Here is a 27,570-nt window from a genome sequence, read left to right as displayed (position 1 = left end):
AAGACTTTCTGATCCACAGCCTCTCACAGGAAACTAGACATCGCACTGTGTAATTCATTTTGCTAGTGCAACTACCATAACACGCGACACACAGTGGATGATTTTAAACAAAAGACATCTACAAGATAAGGAAACCAGAATAGTTTGGCTACGTTGTGGAGAGTTTCCAAACTTACGTCCGAAAGCTATTGACAACCTCTACATTTAAACTCACGTGTCACAGAAACGGAATAGATGATAGCTTTGAGTTCTATTTCGAGTGATTCCACATTTTGCACTCGTGTACCCGATTACTGTTTCGCTGCTACCAACCCCCAGAAGCTCTCACCCATCCACAAAACCCATTCCCCAGCTCAAACAAGCTTTGTCAATCAATCATTAAGTGACAACCAACAGCGCACCAATGCACAGATGGGATGGAAAAGATACCGCCAATGTACTGTAATATTAAGCAACACACTTGACAGCACGAACAATTTTAGCAATTTTACTGTAACTCCAACGCCCGCCTATCATGTGACAGCATGTTTCCCCAATTTCAGTATCATAGCTAAACCATCCCTTCTCTACTTCCCGAGTATGATTGCGAACATGGATAGATGACTGCTCAGTACGCCCATTCACTGTTAATTCTCGAACACACGAATCATCAAAATATACCAGACTGCGCTCTACATATTTCTAAGACCTCGAGCATAGTACTTAATTTACGATCCATCTCTTTGGATATGGGAGTCACAGAGCATTCTCGCTGTCTTAGGGTAAAATTAGAGACTGAAAGACCATCCTCACAATGTCATTCACCAGCCCACCATGCAGCACCGTTACCCAATTAATCTGCAACCGATCAGAGGAAGAAGACCTCTACACTCCACGTCTCATGAATGAATTGAGCTTTCCGGGTCCTAACCCCTCCAAGTGCACGAGATTTCTCGAGATGCGACCACGTCGAGGAGCTTAGCACTCCTTATCGATTTGTAGTAACAGATTTCAAAGTGCCGTGATGTAGTATTAGACAGTTAAGAACAAGAAACGATTCATTTTTATACCCTATGGGGTTCCAGACAGATGGATTTCGAGACATTTTTACGTAAATCATCCAAGCTCTCAACTCTAAAGTATTGTTCTAGAGTCTAGAATCGGTACCTGCAAGGTATTGGTAAGAGACAGATCACAAACACACGCACTCATAAGGCTATAACGTTCTGCACTTAAAACGGGCCTAGGATGTTAGATCGACCTATCAGTCGTATGGTATGTATCGTTGATATTCGATTGTGAGAAATATATTTCAAGCGCATGACATACACCCTTCTTCTCGATTTCTCTACGATGACCTATCTTATCGAACCGGAAAACGAAAAACAAACTACTTCCGTAAAACACTCGCTCTGCGTCATGGGAGCACAATATAGCTTTGGTGAGACGCATACTGTCCACTGCTCACATCGGATCACGGTTCATAAATTATACAGTGCCTGCATCAGGCCTATGTAAAGTGATCATTAGCAGTGGGGGATAACTCCAACATGGAAACAGATAAACGCATACCAGCAGCGTCCTATATGTGAAAATTACAAGTAATTCCGTCACTAACTCTGTAAACACCACATCTGTATCTGTCGGGCAATTGTGTAAAAGTGCATTGCAGAGCCTCACAAGCTCCTACCGCTAACTTATTTATGACGTATGACGACGTATGCGACGAGGGGGAGGGGGGGGGGAGTCGAATAAATGAAACTTCGTTTAGAGGATTGTGTCAAGTTTCATCACTGATGAGGTGGAGGTCCTCTGATGACTGACAGCTTTACTGTTAGCGATCGCAAGTAGACAGTGCTTTAAAGCTTTAATCCACAAATGGAACACGTGGCTGTATATGAGTAGAACATAGACTATGTCACGGAACTGATACATCCGGACAGAACACTGAAAAAAAATTGATCAGCAGCAAATTCTCCTACTCAAGAATGAATCAGTCAACCATTAAACCGTACCTCGTTACAACTCTATCTCAATCGATCAACCCATCCACTCTCTGTTATCCTTTAGCGCAGATGCAAGTAAGTGTAGAGCTGAATAGTTCTGTCATCCTGGAAAGCACCAAATTCAGAAGTCAACTCGTATTTATCACTGATACCTCGACAGACATACAGTATAATAGAGCCTCAGTGGAACAAAAATTGACTGCTTCTGTGATTCCCTTCTTTTCGATGTCAACGTTTTCCTAGATTTCTCTTGTCTCCACATACATGTTCCCATGTACAAATGTCTGACGCAAACCAGAAGATACGCAAGAACAAGTAGCAGATAGGGTCGACGAAGATGGCTTCTTTAGAGATATGAGAGTGCCTGAAATGTGATTCACTTGCGAGTGTGAGCCTATGCATGTATGTGCTTGAATGGAAAGACCCGATTCCAAATGATGGACATAATTTCTAACATATAGCGTAACACTAAAGAACTGAGAAGCTAGTGTACATTTTTCTTCTTACGACCTCAATCAGCACATGATCTACTATTACTGTTTATATTCGTTCGCAGTAAGTCATCGCCTATAATTCAGTGCATATATTGCGGAACGTCTGATATGGTCTCGAGACAGAATGCGTTGCAAACACAAAATAATGATCTAGTAGGGGTCGGTGTAAAGGAGTAGAAAATACAGCTTACATGCCATGTTCCTTAGCCGAATCACTTTCAAAGTTCATTGACTTTATCCTGAGGTTGCATCATGGGCTTACACATTCCTACGATCACCGTCACGGTATTTCTCCGGAAAAAAAGAAAATCACCTCATTCATAGATAATGCCGTACCACGATTTGTAAAGCGGATATAGCTTTTAATATGGATACTTGTATGGAAGGTACGGATTTGACTTGGAGTACTGTGATATGAAAGGAAAGAGTAAGTTCCGTCGTATGGAAGGTACAGATATTTCCAGAGCCACAGCAGTGAACACAGTGTATTTACGATACTTTGCTCATTGTCGAATCCGTTCAATTGAGACCGTGATCATAACATTTAATTGTAAGTATAATGCTAGAACATTTATGTGACCAGTTTTCCGGAATGATTCCTTGTATGCATTGCCTGTGGTGGGAATGATTCTCGTTTCCCTTTATAACGGCAGCAGCCGTCCGAATGCAGAGGCCTGTTGGAGTGTAAGTTAACTTGGCCCTCGTGTAGACGTCCGAATAGCGAAGTAATACTTAGTATGTGTTGGGCGGCTTTCGTGATCAAGTGGAAATTTGAGAAGGCTGTGTATGGAGGTGCGTTTGCACTGGACTGTTATTCGTGGGTGCATCTAGCGTGTGGAAGACAAGTATCCCCGTTCTCTAGGCATGAGAAAGATCTTAGTTGGCTTGTAAATTAGCTGCGTGATTTAGTGGTTTACAGCATGCTGCACGTCGCTAAAGTTTGGGGTTTGTAGAGAAATAATTTCCAGGCTATATGTCGGGAATTGCGTTAGCGATCAGTAGGTTGCTGCCTAGTACTTGATATCGAGAAGTATTCCGAAAATACCTGTGCTCTTGTAATCCACGAGTCTAGAGATGTGCGTAGAAAAGTGAGCAGGCAAGGATGCCGAGACAGTAATGCGTTTGTGCCAAGGGGAAGCGGTCCCGAATTTGTAGAACAGTTCTGAGAGTGACTTCGTCCCACTGATGAAAAAGGGATCATTTTGTATGGTGGAGAATATGAACTGTATGTTTACTAGATCGACACGGTACTCGGTGATATATTGCTGGGGTGGTGATTGGTTTCACACTCCAATATTCTTACGAGTCTCGTATGTATTTGATGATCTGAAGACAACTTCGCGAGGTTTAGTTGATGGTGCATAATGCTGGTCAGTGTGAAATAGTTTATTACCGCTGAATGTCGCGACAGGTTGACGGTGTTTCCCTAGGACTGGGGGAGCGTCGTGATATACAGCCAGTGTGAGTGTAGGCATACCATAATATTTTCGGGTGCTGTACAGATATAAAAAATAACTGCACTGTTTGTGTAAAATGTGTACATATTTTAAAGTTACTGTGGCTTACCTTGTGTAAAATGTGTATATATGGCATTTTAAAGATAGTCTGGTTTATGTTATGGCATGACTAGAGTGGATGACTGTGTGTCCTACCATGAGGGACGTATAGATTCAGCACACCGATAACTGTGAGGGTATGAGAGAGATATTTTTAAGTGGAAAATTATATGCGCTGTAGATAATGATATTAGTTGCAGGACAGTCGTCAATAGGAGACATTGCCACTACATTGACAGTGTCAGACTGTAACAGCAATCGCAATATTTAATTGTAGTTGTTGTTGTTGCTGTGGTCTTCAGTCCGGAGACTGGTTTGATGCAGCTCTCCATGCTAATCTATCCTGTGCCAGCTTCTTCATCTCCCAGTACCTACTGCAACCTACATCCTTCTGAATTTGCTTAGTGTATTCATCTCATTGTCTCCCTCTACGATTTTTACCCTCCACGCTGCCCTCCAATGCTAAATTTGTGATCCCTTGATGCCTCAGAACATGCCCTACCAACCGGTCCCTTCTTCTTGTCAAGTTGTGCCACAAACTCCTCCCCTAATCTGTTCAGTACCTCCTCATTAGTTACGTGATCTACCCATCTAATCTTCAGCTTTCTTCTGCAGCGCCACATTTCGGAGGCTTCTATTCTCTTCTTGTCCAAACTATTTATCGTCCATGCTTCACTTCCATACAAGAGAAGCTTGCACAGGGTAGAGTAGCATGGAGAGCTGCATCAAACCATTTTCAGGACTGAAGACACAACAACAACAACAACAACATGGCTACACTCCATACAAATACATTCAGAATCAACTTCCTGACACTTAAATCGATACTCGATGTTAACAAATTACTCTTCTTCAGAAACGCTTTCCTTGCCATTGCCAGTCTACATTTTATATTCTCGCTACTTCGACCATCATCAGTTATTTTGCTCCCCAAATAGCAAAACTCCTTTACTACTTTAAGTGTCTCATTTCCTAATCTAATTCCCTCAGCATCAGCCGACTTAATTTGACTACATTCCATTATCCTCGTTTTGCTTTTGTTGATGTTCATTTTATATCCTCCTTTCAAGACACTGTCCATTCCGTTCAACTGCTCTTCCAAGTCCTTTGCTGTCTCTGACAGAATTACAATGTCATTGGCGAACTTCAAAGTATTTCTTTCTTCTCCATGGATTTTAATACCTACTCCGAATTTTTCTTTTGTTTCCTATACTGCTTGCTCAATATACAGATTGAATAACATTGGGGAGAGGCTACAATCCTGTCTCACACCCTTCCCAACCACTGCTTCCCTTTCATGCCCCTCGACTTTTATAACTGCCATCTGGTTTCTTTACAAATTGTAACTAGAATTTCGCTCCCTTTATTTTATCCCTGCCACCTTTAGAATTTGAAATAGTGTATTGCAGTAAACTTTGTCAAAAGCTTTCTCTAAGTCAACAAACGCTAGCAACGTAGGTTTGCCTTTCCTTAATCTTTCTTCTAAGATAAGGTGTAAGGTCAGTATTGTCTCACATCTTCCAACATTTCTACGGAAACCAAACTGATCTTCCCCGAAGTCAGCTTTTACCAGTTTTTCCATTCGTCTGTAAAGAATTCGCGTTAGTATTTTGCACCTGTGACTTATTAAACTGATAGATCGGTAATTTTAACATCTGTCTTCTTTGCGATTGGAATTATTACATTCTTCTTGAAGTCTGAAGGTATTTCGCCTGGCTCATAGATCTTGCTCACCAGATAGTAGAGTTTTGTCAGGACTGGCTCTCGCAAGGCCATCAGTAGCTCTAATGGAATGTTGTCTACTCCCGGGGCCTTGCTCGACTCAGGTCTTTCAGTGCTCTGTCAAACTCTTCACGCAGTATCGTATCTCCCATTTCATCTTCATCTACATCCTCTTCCATTTCCATAATATTGTCCTCAAGTACATCGCCCTTGTATAGACACTCTATATACTCCTTCCACCTTTCTGCTTTCCCTTCTTTGCTTAGAACTGGGTTTCCATCTGAGCTCTTGATGTTCATACAAGTGGTTCTCTTTTCTCCAAAGGTCTCTTTAATTTTCCTGTAGGCAGTATCTATCTTAACCCTAGTGAGGTACACCTCTACATCCTTACATTCATCATTTAAGCATACAGTAAAGCTGCATGCCGTCGGGAAAAATTACGGCTGTAGTTTCCCCTTGCTTTGAGCTGTTCACAGTACCAGCACAGAAAGGCCGTTTTGGTTAGTATTACAAGGCCAGATAAGTCAATCATCCAGACTGTGGCCCCTGCAACTACTGAAAAGGCTGTTGCCCCTCTTCAGGAACCACACGTTTGTCTGGTCTCTCAACAGATGCCCATCCGTTGTGGTTGCACCTACGGTACGGCCACCTGTATTGCTGAGGCACGCAAGCCTCCGCACCAACAGCAAGGTCCATGGTTCATGGGGGGGGGGGGGGGGCGGGGGGGGAGAGGAAATTGTAGTTATAGTGGCAAATATCTTCCTGGCTTGCAATATTCTTGTGAGTCTCGTATGTCCTTGATAATCTGTAGACAACTTCGTGGGTTTAATTGTCAATGCAGTTTAGTAATCTGTGCAAAATAACCACAGAAAGCCCCTAAAAACAATAGGTGGATGGTGTTTCGCTACGAGCGGCATCAGTAATTCGGCGAGTAAATTCGGTAAGAGCCAATCCGAATGCTCGATCGATTGACATCTTTTGCACTGGGATAAAGGAGTCTTTTCATAACGGAGGGGTCATTTGGGTATATTGAAATCTCGAAGGGTAACATGTTAGGAGCACTGGCATGAGTGCATTTGATATTATTTTTGTAAACAAGCTCTGTGAGAGCAGCAATTTTCGTGCATACAAGCTGAGACATCTAGAAAGCGAGAATCAACAATTTCTGGGACACTATACAGTTGCCGAGAGGCAGAGCTGGACTTTTTTTTATATATAGAAAGCCATGTGACACTGTTAGACGGCGACACACAGACGTTTCGCTGGGAGACGCGGCGTGAGCCATACTGCGGCAGGTACGCACGGCTGAACACGTCACGCATGGTCCGTTACAATCGCTAGAGCGGAGAGCGGCCTGTGTTATTCTATCATCAGTGGTAAAGACAATTCTGGCCTGAGGTGTCTCGAGTATGGGGACTGCACCCTGGAGTTCAGTGACGCCGGTATAACGGAGACTACAGCCGTGTCAGAGCGACGGCACGCGCTGGTTTGCGTACTGCGACGGCGTCGATCGCATTTGCGCGTGGCACAGCTTGGAGCGTCACCATAGGCGTGTAGGTGAACACGTATTTCGATAGGAATTTCTGAAGCATCAAGTATGGAAGGGATGTTGCTCCCTCATGTGGGGAGGGGGGGGGGGGGCGTGGCACTTCTCCACGAAAATTTAAACTTCCCGCAATCTAGGATGACGTCATGCGCTGTTGCAAAGTGCACACGACGCCATCTTGGATGACGTCCTCGCCGCTATCTTGGATACATCTGGGAACAATGCAGAGTGACCTGTGGCCCCTTGTCCCAACACTCGTGGTACTACCGCCATCTGTTTATGTGCATGTCGCTATCCCATGATCGTCGTCACCTCACTTTATAGTAACATTGGCACGACTCTGTTTCAATCATGGGACTTTCCGCCGAATCTCTACTACCTGAACATGGTCAAATCTTCTTCATGTGAATGTGGAAGTGAAGAAGGTGGTTATCACATTTTCCTCAGGTGCCACGAAAGGTATCAAGAATTTGAGAAACTTTTACGGTATCTGAGGTTCTCTGTCTACGAACATTAAAATGCTTCTACCAACAGAAGGCACAGAAATGTATAGTTCCTCTACAGTTTTGTAACAGGAGGTCACATAAGAATATAGGAAAAGAGAATTTCTTATTTTATAGTGCACTAAATATGTTATATTTAGTGTACTATAAGATAAGAAATTCTCTTTTCCTATATTCGATCATTGAGTTAAATCCAGTTTAATAAGATGTAACAGGTTAATGTTGTTCCTTGTCGTCTGAGGGTGGTTGTATAGTTCGCCCTTAAAAACCATTAATAAATCTAAACAAAATGTATTCCATACTTGTGTCCTGAACTCAAGTTGGAATACATGGTCCGTTCTTTTTGCGGAACACTATTGAGGAAATTGATAGTAGCGGAATTTGAAGGTGGACGCAAGACGATTCTGTTTCATGTTCCAAGGCAAAAACATAAAACGCAGTGGCTAGCCATCTATGCTATTCTATTGCCCTTCATCCATTGGCTCGCGAACAACACCGACCATTCCTATCCTGTATCATTACCGGTGTGGTGTACTGGGAGTGCTTGTCCGAGGTGTAACCGCCACTGTTGACATATATTGTCAGCAACTGAGACGTCTTGCAGACGCAATACGAGAGCAACGGCCAGCACGATTGTGTAAAGTGATACTACTACACGATAATGCCCTCCCGCATTTTTCTAGACTGTCGTACGCACCTGATCTCGTGCACCCAGATTTTCACCTTCTGCGCTCTCTATGGAAAAATCGTGAAGGAACTTGTTTGCTGGATGAACATGCGCTCGGAATTTGACTCAACGAGTTCTTAGAGTCAACTCCACGAAATCGAAAAGTTGCTCCAGTGTTGGCAGACTGTCGTACATACTGAAGGAGAACAGGTTAGTGATGACAAAAGCCTGTGTTATGTTGTGTTTAATTAACATATGGAAAAAGGCTACGAAATTATTCACCAACACAATAGAAGAGAGAATGGAAGTTTGAGCCAGGCGTGGTCGTTTGTTGAGGAGAGCAAGAGACGCATTCCAAGACCAGCAGGGAGTAGTCTCCGAAAAGTGACTTAAACCTACATATACAAAATCTAAACACTCCATATCCTTATTCTGCTGCATTTTATTTTTGTTTGCTTTTTCCTGCTTGCGATTCCTTCAACATTTCTGTTTCAGTATCACCAAAGAATTGCATTCTAAATTATTTATTGGCATAAAATGGAAGTGTATAGTAGTTTCAGTGCATCAGCAGCTTCTGTCTCACCTATTTGCTAAACGATTCATTATCAGAGAGCCATCACCGATAGAAGAAATTGCATCCAATGCATCAGTATATTCAGTACCTATGGAAAAGGATTTTGTTTTATTACATCTTTCCCTTATAACTGCAGTGAATGATATCTTGAGTCCTAAACTAAATACAACTCATTCTGTGAACCCAGAGGGGGATGTAAGGAATCCCTTTCATCCAAGCCTGCTCGCCACCAGAATTTATAAAAGGAATAAATTCTCTCGATAACTATAGCCTCTGTGCTACCAAATATGCACTACAGCGTTATTCAATTTCCTTGCACCCAACCCTTGGTTGATGCCCCCACAGTCGCAGTGTGTAGTGTGTAGTGGCGGAACTCACCGCAGGCGAGAGACGGCAGAGTCATCTGGCGGAGGAGCGGTGCGGCTGGCCGTGGGCGGCGCAGCAGTGGCAGGGGTGTGGCCGCGGTCTCCCTGCGGCCCACTGCCGTCTGCAGAGGCCGGCGCGCTGCAAAGAGAGACAGGCAGGGTATGGTGAACTCTGTGCACTTGGAGGCCAGAGGGCAGGTTACTACATGCATCGCTGCCGGGGGATCGTCTTCACACAAACAACAGAACACACACTGCCAATGTCAATAGTAGGTCTGCTACGATGATTACCTTACCCCCGATCTAACCAGTTTACACACTGCATTTCCTGAGTTCCTCAGACCTGTAGCTTAGCGTAACAAACAGCAAAAGAGAGTACATAGATACAAAGACTTCAGTTTTGCTAGAGTATACGAAAATAGAATACACAACAAGAATCACATGGAAATTGCAACAGCAATAACCCTTGAATGTACTTATCGTCGTATTGTTTTAATCAAATGTTTCTGGTAGCTCGTGTGTTACGGACCAGGCTGTAGGAGGCCCACATGATAGTGAGGCGACAAGCACCCTCCGAACAGAGTGATGAAGGCAACTGAGGTAAACAAAGTGAACAGAATTTACCAAACCATTGTCTCCCATTCGTGTAATCAAGAAATATCAAGTGCGCCTGCTTTTTCACTCAAGATCGATGTATTTGATTCTATGTTTGGTTTTGTAACGATTGATATTAATGTTCACTCGTTACAACATCGTTGCAAATGTGTTGTACAAAACAAATGTTACGGTTAGACATTGACGTATCTGACAAATAATCTACCTGTATGGTAAAAGCTATATAATTTAAATTTCCTGTGGGGGTTGACTGTGGTGACTCACCAAACCATCGGAAAGTTTGATTTCGGTCGCCACCCAGGAATCCCGCTATTAAGATGGGCCATTTCGGTTTGTGTTCCCACCCAACTGCTGTAAATCTCGCACTGACCACTACATGGCAACCAGCAGAATGCAAACCACAACCACTGTAATAAGGTATAATGTCCATGACGAGATAGTGGCAGGTGCTCATGCCACAAATGCTCACCAAAATCGAGCACCCCAGTGGTGAGAGGCCAGGAGACTCACTGAAATGAAGCATCCTGATGGGAACACAAAGCTATTACATCCTCGTCATTGTCCCACGATCATGCTACACATAGTTTACAGCCAGACACAGAAACGGCTAACCACACTGCTGTGTACAGTCAAATTTGCAGCTCTAAATTTCGAACATGAATATTGACCTTTAAGACACAAAAATTTACATTTACGTCTTCTATGAAATCTAGAATGAAATATGTCGGTTCTTAATAGCACAGACTGGAACTCTTCGAATTCAACTATTACAGCGCCAATTACCATGTATGGAAATCAATGGTTTGATTAATGGGCAATTCCATGTCAAATCAAGTGCTACAACCTGACCCCCTCAGATTTTTTTGAAATTAAGTATGCATATATTACTCATAAATCATGACGCAAATTGATTTTTTCTTATTTTTCTGACGAAACGTTACCGAGTAATGGACCTTTAAAAATTGAAAAGATGACAAATTTTTTACTCGCAGAACAATGTTGTTTTCTTTATAGCTCGTGTTCTAATTAAGCTAGAAAAATAAAATTTACTTCATTGGAAAGCTCTTTTAAACAGCTTTTATATGATACCAAACATCATCAGTTTAATATACACTCCTGGAAATTGAAATAAGAACACCGTGAATTCATTGTCCCAGGAAGGGGAAACTTTATTGACACATTCCTGGGGTCAGATACATCACATGATCACACTGACAGAACCACAGGCACATAGACACAGGCAACAGAGCATGCACAATGTCGGCACTAGTACAGTGTATATCCACCTTTCGCAGCAATGCAGGCTGCTTTCTCCCATGGAGACGATCGTAGAGATGCTGGATGTAGTCCTGTGGAACGGCTTGCCATGCCATTTCCACCTGGCGCCTCAGTTGGACCAGCGTTCGTGCTGGACGTGCAGACCGCGTGAGACGACGCTTCATCCAGTCCCAAACATGCTCAATGGGGGACAGATCCGGAGATCTTGCTGGCCAGGGTAGTTGACTTACACCTTCTAGAGCACGTTGGGTGGCACGGGATACATGCGAACGTGCATTGTCCTGTTGGAACAGCAAGTTCCCTTGCCGGTCTAGGAATGGTAGAACGATGGGTTCGATGACGGTTTGGATGTACCGTGCACTATTCAGTGTCCCCTCGACGATCACCAGTGGTGTACGGCCAGTGTAGGAGATCGCTCTCCACACCATGATGCCGGGTGTTGGCCCTGTGTGCCTCGGTCGTATGCAGTCCTGATTGTGGCGCTCACCTGCACGGCGCCAAACACGCATACGACCATCATTGGCACCAAGGCAGAAGCGACTCTCATCGCTGAAGACGACACGTCTCCATTCGTCCCTCCATTCACGCCTGTCGCGACACCACTGGAGGCGGGCTGCACGATGTTGGGGCGTGAGCGGAAGACGGCCTAACGGTGTGCGGGACCGTAGCCCAGCTTCATGGAGACGGTTGCGAATGGTCCTCGCCGATACCCCAGGAGCAACAGTGTCCCTAATTTGCTGGGAAGTGGCGGTGCGGTCCCCTACGGCACTGCGTAGGATCCTACGGTCTTGGCGTGCATCCGTGCGTCGCTGCGGTCCGGTCCCAGGTCGACGGGCACGTGCACCTTCCGCCGACCAATGGCGACAACATCGATGTACTGTGGAGACCTCACGCCCCACGTGTTGAGCAATTCGGCGGTACGTCCACCCGGCCTCCCGCATGCCCACTATACGCCCTCGCTCAAAGTCCGTCAACTGCACATACGGTTCACGTCCACGCTGTCGCGGCATGCTACCAGTGTTAAAGACTGCGATGGAGCTCCGTATGCCACGGCAAACTGGCTGACACTGAAGGCGGCGGTGCACAAATGCTGCGCAGCTAGCGCCATTCGACGGCCAACACCGCGGTTCCTGGTGTGTCCGCTGTGCCGTGCGTGTGATCATTGCTTGTACAGCCCTCTCGCAGTGTCCGGGGCAAGTATGGTGGGTCTGACACACCCGTGTCAATGTGTTCTTTTTTCCATTAACAGGAGTGTATATACACAATTTGTTAAAAATCATTGTTGAATTTACTGAATTTTGAAAATCTATATTTTTAAAATTCGCAAAAAAATATATATGTGAAAGATGCACTTTACATTGATGCCCCCACAGTCGCAGTGTGCAGTGCATACCGCACTTTACAGTGATTCTAAAAGTTTCAACTTCGGATGAACATGGGATCACTATCAAAAGCAATTTTAGATTAACGGTGGTGATTTAAAAATTCGTAAAAAACTAATTTATTTTAGATATTAGGCCGACTTCTCACCAGCTGTATGTTGTTGTAATATTTGGAAATTAAAAATAACTTATAATTGCAAAAGAACACATGTTTTATGCTTCTGTAATTAATAAATACAAAATGCAAACTTAAAACATAAATAAATAAGTAAAACACAGAAAGATGAATACCTGAAATCACACCTAAATTCAGTTAGTAATTACTATTATTTACAAATAGGCACCCTATTGGTGCACTTCTTCATACTTCGAACTAATCAGTCTGTTGCACATCAACATTTCTGCACTGGATAACTTATACGTTGGCCCTGTAGCAGTTTGAGGGTTCACGATTGCCACTGCTTCCCTACTGTTTATGGAATGAATGACTCGGGAATGTAAAAGATGGTGACGGTCCATGTGGATGTAAGAAACTGTGATTTCATCCTTCTCCTGATTTTTTCACGTACACAGGTTAACCACCAGTGTCCATTATAAGCACAAGCAAAAGATCCTGTTATCTCTTGGAACGGTATTGTATCACTGTCAGAAACGGTCACCATTTCAATTTTACTATCATCAGAGTTTGAATACACTTTTGTTATTATTTTGTCCTTGCTAAAAGGAATTAAAGTGTGAAGTTTTTGTGTCCCTACAATTTTGCAGCATTTCTCAAATCTCTCCATAACTTTCATTTCTTCATTTTTGTTATCTTTAGTAGCATACTTGAAGTTCATTCCTTCTATGTTATCCTTGGCAAAAATACAAGGTTGTTTTGGTGTCATTATTTGATCACTGTATGGCCGTTGCAGACTTGCTCGAGCTTTAAGTCGTTTAAATGTTCCATCAACACCATCACTAGCTCCCTTCCCACGCGAGGTGGCTGAAAAATGCCATTCAGCTTCAGTCTGGAAATGATGGCCTATTTTTATAGTGAGCTTCTGCTCCATTGGAGAAATATATTTTTCTTGGTTTTCTACTGAATTTAACAGTCAGGAAGTCCAAGTATGATTGGAACAAATGCACAGCAACATTGTCATGTGTTAGGCATTTTGATATCATTACAAGACTTGTGAGCTCGAGTTTGTTCCCATTCTTGTAATAAGCAACAATGGGATGAATCGTTGCTTGCATGTTTGTCCAGTGATAGCCTTGAACTTCGTCCTGGATGACAAAGGAGTAATTCTCAGTAAAGACACAGATTGCTACTACCTCGCCTTCTTTAAGTTCATTTCTCAGTTTCTTTTGGAAGGTTCATTGTTGACTAGCTGCAAATGAATGTCGTGTAAGCGATTTTACGTTACCAAAAAAACAATGAATAAAGTTGTCAGATTATTTTATGATTGTTTCTAGACATGTGTGATCAACGGAAACCCATTGCTCATAAGTTATATTATCAATATCATTAGTATTCAACAAATCTTGTTAATATGTCTTAAATGTTTCTGGGCCAGGGCATAATTCACATTCACCAAAATGACAAGCAGGTAATGACAGATCACATACAATTCTTGCAATGCAGTCTATGTAAGTTTTTATTGGATTATCTTCATCCTTTGTCAGCTGAGGGATGTTACATCCAGTTAGCATGATTGGTAGTACACCCACACACACACACACACACACACACACACACACACACACACACACACACAGACAGACACTATGTGTACCACTACTTCCAGCTAAAACACAATTTTTAGGACGTAGGTCTGCAAACTATCCAATGTGGAGCTCTGGATGGTTGTCTGTAAAGCTCGCGTAAATTTCTTTCAAATTACTTAAAACTAGCCGTATTTGTACTTGCTGTTTTTCTCCGTTATCTCTCACAAGCACAAAATCTTTTTTCCAGGCATTGCCCTGCTTATCTCATCTGAACAATAAAAGTTTGTAACAAAATCAGTAGTTATTTGATCAAGAGACTTGCCAGGTTTTGGGTTTGGTGAAGACAAAATTCCCTTGGCCTTCACCAAATCTTTTACTCTTCGAGCCATGTAATTTCTTACGTTAAATTCATCTTGAAGATTCTTAACACTACAGCTTTTAGGTAAAATGCTTAGAATTTCCATCTGTTTACTTCTAGATGTACATGTACGAAATTTATCTTTTAGCTGACTGATTATCTCAGATTCTGCATTATCATGTTCCTCCTTTTTTGGAAGGAAGCAATAATACCTTTGTTTGAATTGTTGAAGTTAATTAGTTTTTGCTTACAGTCGTTTCTTCTTAATTAGTGATTCACCAATGGACTGTAAAGAAGCAATCAATCTTTCTAAGGCCTCACTTGCTGCAATGTCTTCTATGTCACTATCACATAAAACCTTTTCACTTCCTTGTTTCACAACAGAATACCGTAGATCATCATCATTTTATGTGCTAGACGTATCACAAATTTCTACTCATGCAATTTTTTTACGGCAGTTGTCTCACACTTTTTTATTTAAAGTTAAGAAAAAAGGTTTTCTTGCTATCATCCATTGTGAAACAGGCCATAAGTTTTTCTTGTTGTTATTGTGGCCCTTTTCATTAAATGGATTACAGCACAAAGCTGAAACTCTAGGTATTTTATATTTCTCAAGGGAACAAACTAATTTAAAAAAATTGTTTTTGAAGTTGAATGCCCCAGCTTTCTATATTCAATACTACACAATATTACTTCTCTATTCTTTCACTTCCTGTAAAAAAATTCCATTATGGTAATAGTATGCAAACATTAACTGGTTGTAGGCATACAAACTTACAGACTATTTTGAGGTTTGTACAAAAGTACCTTTAAGCTAGATTCAAAACACATTTTAGAGTTAATCACATAATTTCACTACAGCTGCCTCACAACTAAAGAATGTGTGGGTCACTTTCAACAAAAGGTGAAAATTGCTGATAATATTATCCAGAGATAAAATACTGAATAGATTGCAGATAGTAACACCAAAGAATCATTTTATATATATAATCTTTAAAATGAGAGAGCTTCCTTTTTCTCTTTTTTTCGTGGTTTTACACCTATTAATAAATAGTTAGCATTCAAGTTTAATGAGCGGTTATTCGTTTCAAAAGTACAATTTGTGGACCATGTAACAAAATCTATCACTAATATTTTCATGTGTAGCAAAATAATAGAAATTCACCAATCTGACTGTGATTTAGGAGAATCGTGGTACACATAAAATTGCTTTTGATAGTGAGCCAATACTCATTCCAAGTTGAAACATTCAGAATATGTAGACATAAAGTGTATATTTCACATTTATTTTTTGAGAATTTTAAAAATATAGTTTTTCAAATTTCGATAAATTTAACAATGTTGTTTTAATAAAGAGGAATATATATATATATATATATATATATATATATATATATAAAGAGTACTATATATATTAAACTAATGATGTTTAGAATCATATAGAAGCTCTTTAAAAGAGCTTTCGAATGAAGTACATGTTATTGTTCTAGCTTAATTAGAACACATGTTATAAAGAAATCAACATTGTTCTGTGTCAAAAATTTGTCATTTTTATCAATTTTTGAAAGTTCATTACGCGGTAAATTTTTATCAGAAAAATGTGAAAAAATTAATTTGTGGTACTATTAATGTGAAGTATAGGCATACGTAATTTCATTTAAATCCAAGAGGGTAAGGTTGAAAACGATGGTTTCATTTGTTGATTTGACGTGGAATGACCATAACTATACATATTTTTTTGGCATAGATTCGGTATATGCAATAAAAATGGGGGATTCCTGTTTCAAAATGATACTTGAGGCCACTCATGCAGTCGGCGTATACACAAATAATGTTGTACCATATTATGTACACACACCAGAGTGTCTTTAAACTAACACTTTGCAAACCTTACGACTTCACGATTTTCTGCACATTTGCGCAATTGTAGCTACGCCACTCAGTGGACTATGCCTATCAGTATAGACTGTTAGTTTTGTGGCCATACTTCCACACTTAGTCACCCAGCCTACTGCAGCCCAGGGGAAAATAAGCATTAATGACCTGCTCTTGGCACACATAGTTTGAGGTACAAACAAACCTATAATAATTAGTCTATGAATGAAGAAGAGTAAATGTTCGTTATTTCTTATTATCAGATCTAAAACAATGTGAAATTAATTCACCGTTTACACATCATGAAGCCCATTGGGGACATGCTAGTTTCATAACTATGAAGTTGTGTGGGAGATTGATGTCATCATAAGCAAGTGGACAAATAAGATGCAGTTGTGCATTTCACCTGAAGCAATAAAGAAGATTTTGGCTAGTAATTACAACATTGCTCCTATTTCAGTTATCAAGACTATTTCAAAACTTTACTTTGAATAACGCAGACAGAACTAGAGTTAAAGCTAATAAGTTAGTGTTACCATACTTTTTAAAGTATTTAACAGGTGAGTTTGAGTCTGAAATATTTCTCATTCAATTGAGTTTTGTAAACCAGTCAGGCTGCTTAGGCGACATTATATCAAATACAAAAGTTTCAGTTTATTGAGCAGCTCATTAACTATGGTATAAATATTTATACCATTTGAGAATTACGTGGTCCTAGGTTTGTACGGAGTATTTGTAATATGAGACAGTATGTAGCAAATAATATCTGCATCTGAACATTTCATCAGTGCTGAATTTGTTTGGATACAGTTCAGTAGAACAACAGATGACTGACATAGGGAAGATCGCAGTAGAAGGAAACACAGAAGAATTCTTTATGTGACATTTAGTAACACTAAGAAGTTCAAGCAACACGCGAACATTCGAGCAGAGATCTGTTGACTACTCCTCAAAGAAGCAACACAGTATTTTGAACAATAGCACCTCCTCCCAGTGTGTGTAGTAGACGGGAGTGTACTTAGCTACTGCATGTATCCTCGGGAAAAACTAAACAGAAACATGAGGGAAACGTGAATAAGGGATACGATGCTGCTGTTTTGGTCTTAGGACTGGCTTCTTGTAGCGTGAGGAGGGTCCGGAATATAGAGGGAGTAAGCCCTCCACCACATCTGCTTATGTAAACTTCTTTACTCGAGTAGTCTCTTCGTGCTTTGAATGGGAACCACACACTTCTTAGGGCCTAGAATACTGCCGAAAATTTATACCTAACTGAAGTACTTCGACTGGGGAAAGTAAGGGAACTGTGTTATGGAAACTACGGTTGTATTACATACATCTACCAAGGAAGCTAATGAGGAATAAGCAACATGCAAATGTGTAGTAGTGATGTGGGAGTAGTGGTTACTGTGACAATTTGCTTTACTACATCTAACTTACTGTGTCGTAACATCAGAAATGATAACGTAGTTGCTTGCCTGCTTGAGCCATGCTACAGCCTGCTACGGAGTAGCCAGTATTGGGCGACATACTTGCTGCTCATCTTCATCTTCTGTGTATGTAGCATGACACTATCTATATTTACCCCCTTGCCCGCATCAGCAGACACAAACAACAATGAAGACTCTTTTGCATCAACAGGTTAACAGTGACCCTGTACAGGAGACAGAAAAAGGCCAGCACACTTCCATGACCTGGCTGCAAACTGTAAACATCAATGTGTCTTCTTGTGCCTTGATCAACACATGGTTGTATTCATGACTACAATGGTTCCTGCTCTGCCCACAGACAATGTACCTTTTATTTAGAGCATTGATACCGGAATCTAAATGCCTGGTTGATCCATACATTAATGTAATGGAACTGATGACTGCAGGTAATGTCAAAGCAGTTTATAAAGCTACCAAATTATTTATCTATTCTTTGATTTTAATTAGCTAGCTTACCTGTAATTAAACGAAGTTCAGTTATAGTACTAAATGAAGCTGATACACGAAGTTTAGGAAAACTTTAAGACATGTACCCTTATAGACAGGAAATTACAGCACCAAGAAGTGTGGCATAAACGAAAGCTTGACCTGAAAGATCGTGTCAGTTCAGATTTCAGGCCAGTCCAATAAGAATGGCGCTAGTAGCGCCACTATAAGGATGAAAATCAGGTTTGCTTTATATGCGTACTGTAACGATCGTCAGCGTTAGTTACCTTCAAGATTGGACAGAGCATTCAACATTTTGGCGGTTACACTGCTTATTAATGAGCCAGCATGTCGCATTTCCAATGGAAAATCTGACTCTTACATTAGCCTGTCCTCTTAATCAGTTACGTATGTTACATAGACAAATGTGTTCCCAAAATTTCATTGCTCTATTTTAATTGGTTTTTGGTGTTGTGATTTTTTTTCCTGTATGGTGTGTCTATGCTCTAAAATACTCGTATACTAAGTATAATTATTAGCTCGCAAACACAAAAATATATGGAAATGTGCAACACAGGTAAGTGATTCGTTACATGCTTACCTGGTTTCTGCTGGAGGATCCGCGAGCAGCTGACCCAGTGTAACGATGTCTTCAGGCTGAGTGCGCACTGCGTCAGCCCAGCCCTGTGTAGTCATAACCTGGACGGCGTTGGCCTTGATGAAGTTAACGGCGGCCTGCCTGAGGCTGGTGCAGGAGTGCCTGATCGCCAGAACAGCTGCGGCCGCCGCAGTCTCGACGGACAGCTGAGCGGCCACGAGCTGCTCGCACCGAGCCTTCAGGGCCGACACGCCGTATTTATCAGCGGCTGCCAGCAGGTGGGGGGCCAGGCTGGACAGCTGAGGGGCCTGGAGGGTGTAGAGGTAGGCGACCAGCTGGCGCAGCACCGGGCCCTCCACGTCCGGGACTGCGACCTCGCTGGAGTTGGCTTCCAGTGTGTCGTGGCGAAACATGGCGCCAAACACGGGACTTCTATCGGCCAACACGGCCCTGTGCGCCACGAGACGGGTGCCGCCCGCCACCAGTGTGACGACTGCGCCGTCCCCTGCGTCCAGAAGGGCGCCCAGGTCCACGGCTGTGGTCTCCATAACCTCCTGGGTGGGTGCCATTGCGGATGACTCTGGAACATGGCGACACTCAGCAGCCATTTCTCCTCACACAGAAGTCTCTATTCTTGTACGAGCCACAGGCAGATGTGTCAAGCGAAATTGGGTAAATGTTTTGACATCTGCACACTTGGCCTTCATGTCTTGAATAGGCCTCCCAACTCTCTGCCTTTCGAAATTCGCGCATGAGCAGAACCAAATATAAATATTAGCCTTGCAAACTAAACACGCAGAGACCATACTGCAGAGTGGAAGTTCTGGCCATTATCTCAATTAGTTTTGAATAACAGATGCAGTTAGTGTCTCAGACGTTAACACACAGCCCAAGCGAGTATACAATCCACGTAAAGCGAACTGGGATCATTGAAACAGAGCACTCAATGTACAGCCACTGCAAAAAAGCAGAACTGATCTTGACGCCACAGACAACAAGTTTATCCAAATGTCGCAGACAACGCTCGACAAGGCGATCCCAATATTTGTGTGGTAGACAATGGTTTTCAAAATTCTCTGATTTTCACCCCATAGAGATAGACAGCACAACAGATGGCAAGGCACTACCATAGAACCTCAGGGGAAACAGAATGACAAGGCTGAGTTTCCATCGTAACACTCAAATGAAAATATAAAGAACTCTTATACTAAACAAGAGCAGAAAAATGCGAGGTTAATTTCAATGACCAAATGGTAGCAGAAGACATCTAGTGTTTCACATACAAACTTTCAACAAACACAGTTCCATTACCCACTCTATTCTCGACTTTGAGACGATCTAAAGGTATGATGACGATGGACTGGAAGACATTAGGACTCTGTTTTGCCAGAATACATGACAGTATCTTCACTCTGAACTACTCCAGCTGCACATGAATAATGATGTTTTCATTAGATTTGGCCAGAAGCACATACGCCTGGGCAGTAATAAAATTCAAACAAAGAAAGAAGCAATATAGGTTGATATAGTTACAGCACAAGTGTTGCATCAGCTAGTGGACCAGATTTTACCGTATCTAACAGCGTCATTCCACAATTTCCTTTGTAAGTATGAGCAGACATGATCTGCAATGTGTCAAGTAAAATTAGGGAGAACACAAAGATCCAAAACAACTCAGACCTAATAATATCGAGGTATTTTAGTTAACTTCCATTACGAAAGAGGGGGGTTACTTCGTGCCCTTGATAAAAAAAATAAAAATTATGGTAACTACACGCTTTTGAAGAGGTAATTATGTGTAATTAGCGTCCAGAACGTGAAAATACCTTTTAAGAGATTCTTAGCAATATTAAAGCACCTTCGAAATTGTGTACTACTGACGTCATAACCAACACAAGCAATATAAGAAATGCACATTTCTTTCAATGTTGTTGTATTTTACTCTAAGCGTAATTTTTAAAGAGGTACTGATGAGTAAGTATGGCCCATAACTTGGATATACTGACTACGAGTTTCACTGGGGAGAGTGAAATCTACTACTATTACTTACATTTTTACGTTAACTGAACTGAATTATTTAAAACATATATTAAATATGATAGAATTCATTAACAACAACACATACTTTTTCGAAATTTTAAAATATAAACTGACTAGATTACAATATGTGCTACAGACGGGCATAACGTACCCCTATCCTTGCCCACCTCAGTATTGTGAGGTTTTAAGTCTTACAGCACAATTCGTTTGGTAAAAGCCCCGCCAAAGTACAGTGAAACGCCCCGTGCGTCCATCTGAGCCATCTTAGAGTCATGAGAGGCGTGAGCTCCTGTATTATGGTGTCACGAATGGGAAATACACCGAGGGTGCTATAAATCACGCAATGCATATTGAGAATACCTCAGACAAGTACGTTATAGTCATAATGACTGATAAAGCTGGGGATATCGACAATTAATGGTTGCCTACCCACTTCAAAGACTGACGCAGATAGGCTGTCCCAATAGTCTCTACAACATCCTAAGAGATTACTTCGCAGACAGACAGGTGAAACTGGAATACGTCGAATGTAAATTGTGAAAACGTCACCAAAAGCTGCCCGCAGGTTTCTACTTGTTGTCATTAATGAGCACACTTTAAAGCATAACAAATACCAGGGGCTGGATCTCCTTTGCAGACGAGCTACTAAATACTAGCATAGAATCTGCCAGTGAATGAGCTAAATTAGAGGAAATTAGTAGGGAAGTTCTTGCAAGACTAAGTAATTGGTGCATAGGAAACAAACTTACAATAGCAGCACACTAAAAGGTAATCGTAAACTACAGGAGCGTCTAGAGAAACGTCCCAGAACTGCTCTCATTAATAAACGGTCACAATGCGCACATAGTACTAGGGACGGAAAGTTGGCTGAAACCAGATGTAAACAGTAATGAAATTCTAAACTCAGATTAGAATGTATACCGCAGAGACAGGCTGGACAGTCAAGGGGGAGGCGTGTTTATAGTGATAAAAAGTGCAATAGTATCGAAGGAAATTGAAGGACATCCGAAATGTGAAATAATCCGGGTGAAGGTCACGGTTGAAGCAGGCTCAGACATGGTAATTGGATGTCTCTATAGGCCCCCTAGCTCAGCAACTGTTGTGGCAGAGCACCTGAAGGAAAATTTGGAAAATATTTCGAGTAGATTTCCCCACCATGTTATAGTTCTGGGTGGAGATTTTAATTTGCCGGATATAGACTGGGAGACTCCAAAGTTTATAACGAGTGGCAGGGACAAAGAATCCAGTGAACATTTTTTTAAAGTGCGTTATCTGAAAGCTACCTTGAGCAATTAAACAGAGAACCGACTCGTGGCTATAACGTATTGGACCTTCTAATGACAAACAAACCCGAACTATTTGAAAAAATTACCACAGAACAGGGAATCAGCGATCATAAAGCGGTGTTCGACTAAAATGACTTTTCTGGAGACTAGAAATCTGTAGGAATCAGCTTCGGTTTCGAAAAAGACGGTCGTGTGAAATCCAGCTCGCGCTATTCGTCCACGAGACTCAGAGGGCCATAGACACGGGTTCCCAGGTACATGCCGTGTTTCTTGACTTCCGCAAGGCGTTCGATACAGTTCCTCACAGTCGTTTAATGAACAAAGTAAGAGCATATGGACTATCAGACCAATTGTGTGATTGGATTGAAGAGTTCCTAGATAACAGAACGCAGCATGTCATTCTCAATGTAGAGAAGTCTTCCGAAGTGAGAGTGATTTCACGTGTGTCGCAGGGGAGTGTCGTAGGACCGTTGCTATTCACAATATACATAAATGAACTTGTGGATAACATTGGAAGTTTACTGAGGCTTTTTGCGGATGATGCTGTGGTATATCGAGAGCTTGTAACAATGGAAAATTGTACTGAAATTCAGGAGTTTCTGCAACGAATTGACGCATGGTGCAGGGAATGGCAATTTAATCTCAATGTAGAAAAGTGTAATGTGTTGCGAATACATAGAAAGAAAGATTCTTTATCATTTAGCTACAATATAGCAGGTCAGCAACTGGAAGCAGTTAATTCTGTGAATTATCTGGGAGTAGGCATTAGGAGTGATTTAAAATGGAATGATCATATAAAGTTGATCGTCGGTAAGGCCGGCCGCTGTGGCCGAGCGGTTCTAGGCGCGTCAGTCTGGAACCGTGAGACCGCTACGGTCTCAGGTTCGAATCCTGCCTCGGGCATGGCTGTGTGTGATGTCGTTAGGTTAGTTAGGTTTAAGTAGTTCTAAGTTCTAAGGGACTGATGACCTCAGATGTTAAGTCCCATAGTGCTCAGAGCCATTTGAACCATTTTTTAATCGTCGGTAAAGCGGATGCCAGACTGAGATTCATTGGAAGAATCCTAAGGAAATGCAATCCGAAAACAAAGGAAGTAGGTTGCAGTACACTTGTTCGCCCACTGCTTGAATATTGCTCAACCAGATAGGGTTGATAGAAGAGATAGAGAAGATCGAACGGAGACCAGTGCGCTTCGTTACAGGATCATTTAGTAATCGCGAGAGCGTTACGGAGATGATAGATAAACTCCAGTGGAAGACTCTGCAGGAGAGACGCTCAGTAGCTCGGTACGGGCTATTGTTGAAGTTTCGAGAACATACCTTCACCGAGGAGTCAAACAGTATATTGCTCCCTCCTACGTATATCTCGCGAAGAGACCATGAAGATAAAATCAGTGAGATTAGAGCCCACATAGAGGCATGCCTACAATCTTTCTTTCCACGAACAATACGAGACTGGAATAGAAGGGAGAAACGATACAGGTACTCAAAGTACCCTCCGTCACACACCGTCAGGAGGCTTGCGGAGTATAGATGTAGATGTAGATTAGTGAGTCTTATCAAGACTCTAAAAGCCAACAATCAGAATAAATTACCATTAAGTGAGAAGAGATGAATCGTAAACATACATAGGTATAAATATCAAGCATGACACCTAGTAATCGTGTACCTGAGAGGCATTAATATACTCAGCAAAACAGCAGTGCAACAAGCTCATATCACTAGCAAAATTCTGGCTGCTTCCGTGTGACTATCCAAGCTTACAGTTGTAAAGATGTAATACACAGAGGCAATATAAGTGCAGATGTAAATACGGACTTGGTAGTCATTTCATGAGTGTTAGTGGCAATAAATAGTCCACAGAACCTTAAACATTTTGCTACATGAAGGTAGAACCCGGACGACTAGTGCGTACGGGATGGATGGTAATTTCATTAACTGTGCTTTGCACCACCTAGACAGTACCCGCTGCGACAGATTGAAGGAACATAGAGCAGACAAAAAGCCTATCGAGGTAGGTGCATTGAACTGTGAGAATGTGATGACAATAAGAAGGAAAAGCGAACCCCAGCCATCCGCACAACGTAACACCATGGATGCCGATCAGATAGAAGCCAGGTGGCACACTTTAGCTGTAATTAGCGTTGGATTCAAATGGTTCAAATGGCTGCGAGCACTATGGGACTTAACAGCTGAGATCATCAGTCCCCTAGAACTTAGAACTGCTTAAACGTAACTAACATAAGGACATCAGACACATCCATGGCCGAGGCAGGATTCGAGCCAGCGACCGTAGCGGTCGCGCGGTTCCAAATTAGCGATGGACTGTGTTCATTTGATAAATGGGTTCGATTTAGTCTGTATTTCATACCGTTGCAAAGTTGGAAGAGGAATTACCTACTCGAAGTACAATGGGGCACTCAGTATACGAAGAAACCGTAAGGGTGAACAGGACTTACCGTAGAGTGAGGGAGGGGTGTCTCCAGGCAAGTGATGCTCGTCGCCGCGGCCAACACACGGAGCGTCCCGGCAGCTGCTGGAGTCGCAGTGAGCTCAGGGACACAGCCCACACTTCCTTATATGCCTGAAGGCAGCTGCGTGACGTCACCGAGCCTCGCATTACTGTAACGATGTGGCGATATCAGAGCGTGTTTTATCTCGAGCGTCTGTCACCAGGTGCGACAACCTCCACTTTAGTAGACTTACACAATCAGTCCATCTAGTGTCACGTAGACATCTGATTCCTCTGAAGTCAAAATATCGGACCGTATTGTGATGCTAGTAATACCTCGAAGCTGTATGCCGGAAAACATTGTCTCAATCTCAGTTTGAACAACATCAAACTTTTAATTGCTTTCCGTTCTGTCACTGCTGCCGAATGAGCGTGGCTCTGTTTCGTATGTTCTTGTTCAGTTCTTTTTGGCTCGAGTGCATAGTCATATGTGAGAACTTTACTTCCATACTTTAAAACACATATTTCCTGCTGCAAGGTCTTTCTTTCCATAATTTTGGAGGAGGTAGTACAGAGCAAAACATGAAAAACATCCGCTGTATATTGGAAGTGAAATGCATACTTTAAGAACATGTTCAGTAGACGCGATGTGTCTCACATTATTGAAGATGATCAAGTGCTCGTAACTATGAAGGTATGCATTCTAGAGCCAATGTTTACTAGATGTTTTTGTTCTTTTGGTCTTTAGAATCAAGTTTGAAAGTTTCTTGCTCTGCCACCTAAGCTCCGAAAGATCTGGAACGTGTATTCCACTGACAGGGGAGTCAGCAACATTTTCGCTTACCGCTGCCGGCTTGTTCATTTCCCGACCGGGGTCCTTCATCTCAGAGTGATGTATTTTCCCTTCCCCATCACTTCTGAATGTCCTTAAAATCATCGCGCAGTCATCCTGCACAGCATAATGAAAACTACAGTCTGGCAATATCTATTCTCCTTGGCATAAACACACATCCATTGTGTTTCTCTACGAATAACAGTGACTCTTCCAATACGATAACATGGCGCTACAGTTATGGGCTGTGCTGTTGTTGGTGTACGATTGTCATTGTGCCTGTCTCTATTGTTTTGTCAATGAAAGTTGAAACAACGGTCGGCGTAATGACAGTGCTCAGCGCTGCAGACGACTTCTTGTTGTCCGTGTGGGTACTTGCCCTGCTGTTATCAAAGCGATTTCTCGACTCACCATACGTGAGATGGGTGTACAATACTTCATTGTCAAGCGAACACTGACTCCTCTCACGGGGTGAGGCTACTGAGGTCCTGAACAACACTGAGTACGCACATCGTGAACCTACTGCTTCCGTATTCGCATGACAGTCGTGGGATCCTGTGTCAGACCTGCAACTGTGGATGGGGCAGTAATGGTGGCCACAACTGCTCGCCGCAGCCACAGATCACGACTGCCAGTGACTGGAGCCCCGCACACACGGCAGACACTGCAGGCGATGCAGCATACCAGGAGGCAGCCATTCTGGGAGGCGGGGGAAGGGGGCGATACCAGCTCACTGTCCTGCCTCAAGGTGGACTGAGTGGGAGTTGTGTGTTCCTGCTGCCCGTCCACGCGTTGCAGAGTGGTCAGCACAAGCTTTACTGACATTCACTGCACGATGCTGCAACACAAAACCGATTTACAAACACTCGTAACAGCCTGTGGCTTGCGAACAGTAGATGTTGCTGGAAGGCAAATATTTTTCAATGGAAACAGGCTGATGCATAGTGGATGAAGCTTCATGTCAAAGGTCTTGTCGTACTGAATTCATGTCGAGGAAGAGAAGATTTTCTGTGCAGAATAGTACACTTGTTCTGATGATCCTGTGAGAGGCACATACTGAAGACAGTAAAGCCGTTGCAAAGCCTACAATGTGTAGTGGCTTAATGAAATAAATGACATTGTATTACAAGAACAACATCTTGTTCCTTCCATATCTCGCCTGCCTAAATTCATCAGTCATTTGTGATACAGTTTTGAATGAGCTCCAGCTACATGTTAGGATCCCAACTGTGGGCCTCTGAACCCCTTCAGCGACTGCCGTACCCCCCAAATACTAGAATAGGCCTCCAGAACAGGGCTTACTGCAGTGCCGTGCGTAACGTCACAAATATATGCTATACATTTTGCAGACCCTTCCAAGAAACGTAATTCCTTTACTGCTTTCCCCAACTTACTCTCTTCCTAAGCTTTTAACTTCGTGTCACATTCATAGCGATTCATATTATTTTTACAATTAAAGTATCTTCAAATATACTATACCTTCTCATGCAAACATCACCTGCTCCTGAAATTTAGCAACCGGATAACACGAGATTTTTCTGTTAGTAGTACATATTGTGTGTGTGAACTCTTAAGGGACCAAACTTCTGAGGTCATCGGTCCCTAGACTTACACGCTACTTAAACTAACTTAAGCTGACTTACGCTAAGAACAACACACTCACACACGTGCCCGAGGGAGGACTCGAACCTCCGGCGGGAGGGACCGCGCAGTCAGTGACATGGCGCCTCAAACCGTGCGGCCACTCCACGCCGCTAGCTATTATGATTGCCTTGCTACATATATACATAGAGCAAACCAAGAGAAAAGTAAAGAACAATGTTATT

At 42.3% G+C, this 27,570-nt stretch overlaps 1 protein-coding gene across 1 annotated transcript in view; it reads right to left on the bottom strand.

Moving 5' to 3' along the window:
- Window positions 1-19,704, bottom strand: part of LOC126101530 (poly [ADP-ribose] polymerase tankyrase-1-like) — a 29,148-nt gene extending 9,444 nt beyond the window's left edge. The window contains exons 1-2 of the mRNA XM_049912171.1: window positions 19,139-19,704; window positions 9,426-9,551 (exon numbers count right to left, since the gene is read on the bottom strand). Of these exons, the coding sequence (XP_049768128.1) occupies window positions 9,426-9,551; window positions 19,139-19,704 (692 nt within the window). The remainder of the gene's footprint in view (window positions 1-9,425; window positions 9,552-19,138) is intronic.
- Window positions 19,705-27,570: the final 7,866 nt, after the last annotated feature.

The sequence above is a fragment of the Schistocerca cancellata genome, chromosome 9 (genome assembly GCF_023864275.1).
Source record: "Schistocerca cancellata isolate TAMUIC-IGC-003103 chromosome 9, iqSchCanc2.1, whole genome shotgun sequence".
Lineage (NCBI taxonomy): Eukaryota > Metazoa > Arthropoda > Insecta > Orthoptera > Acrididae > Schistocerca > Schistocerca cancellata.
The sequence above is the reverse complement of the archived record's forward strand: the minus strand, read 5'-3'. Positions and strand labels throughout refer to the sequence as shown.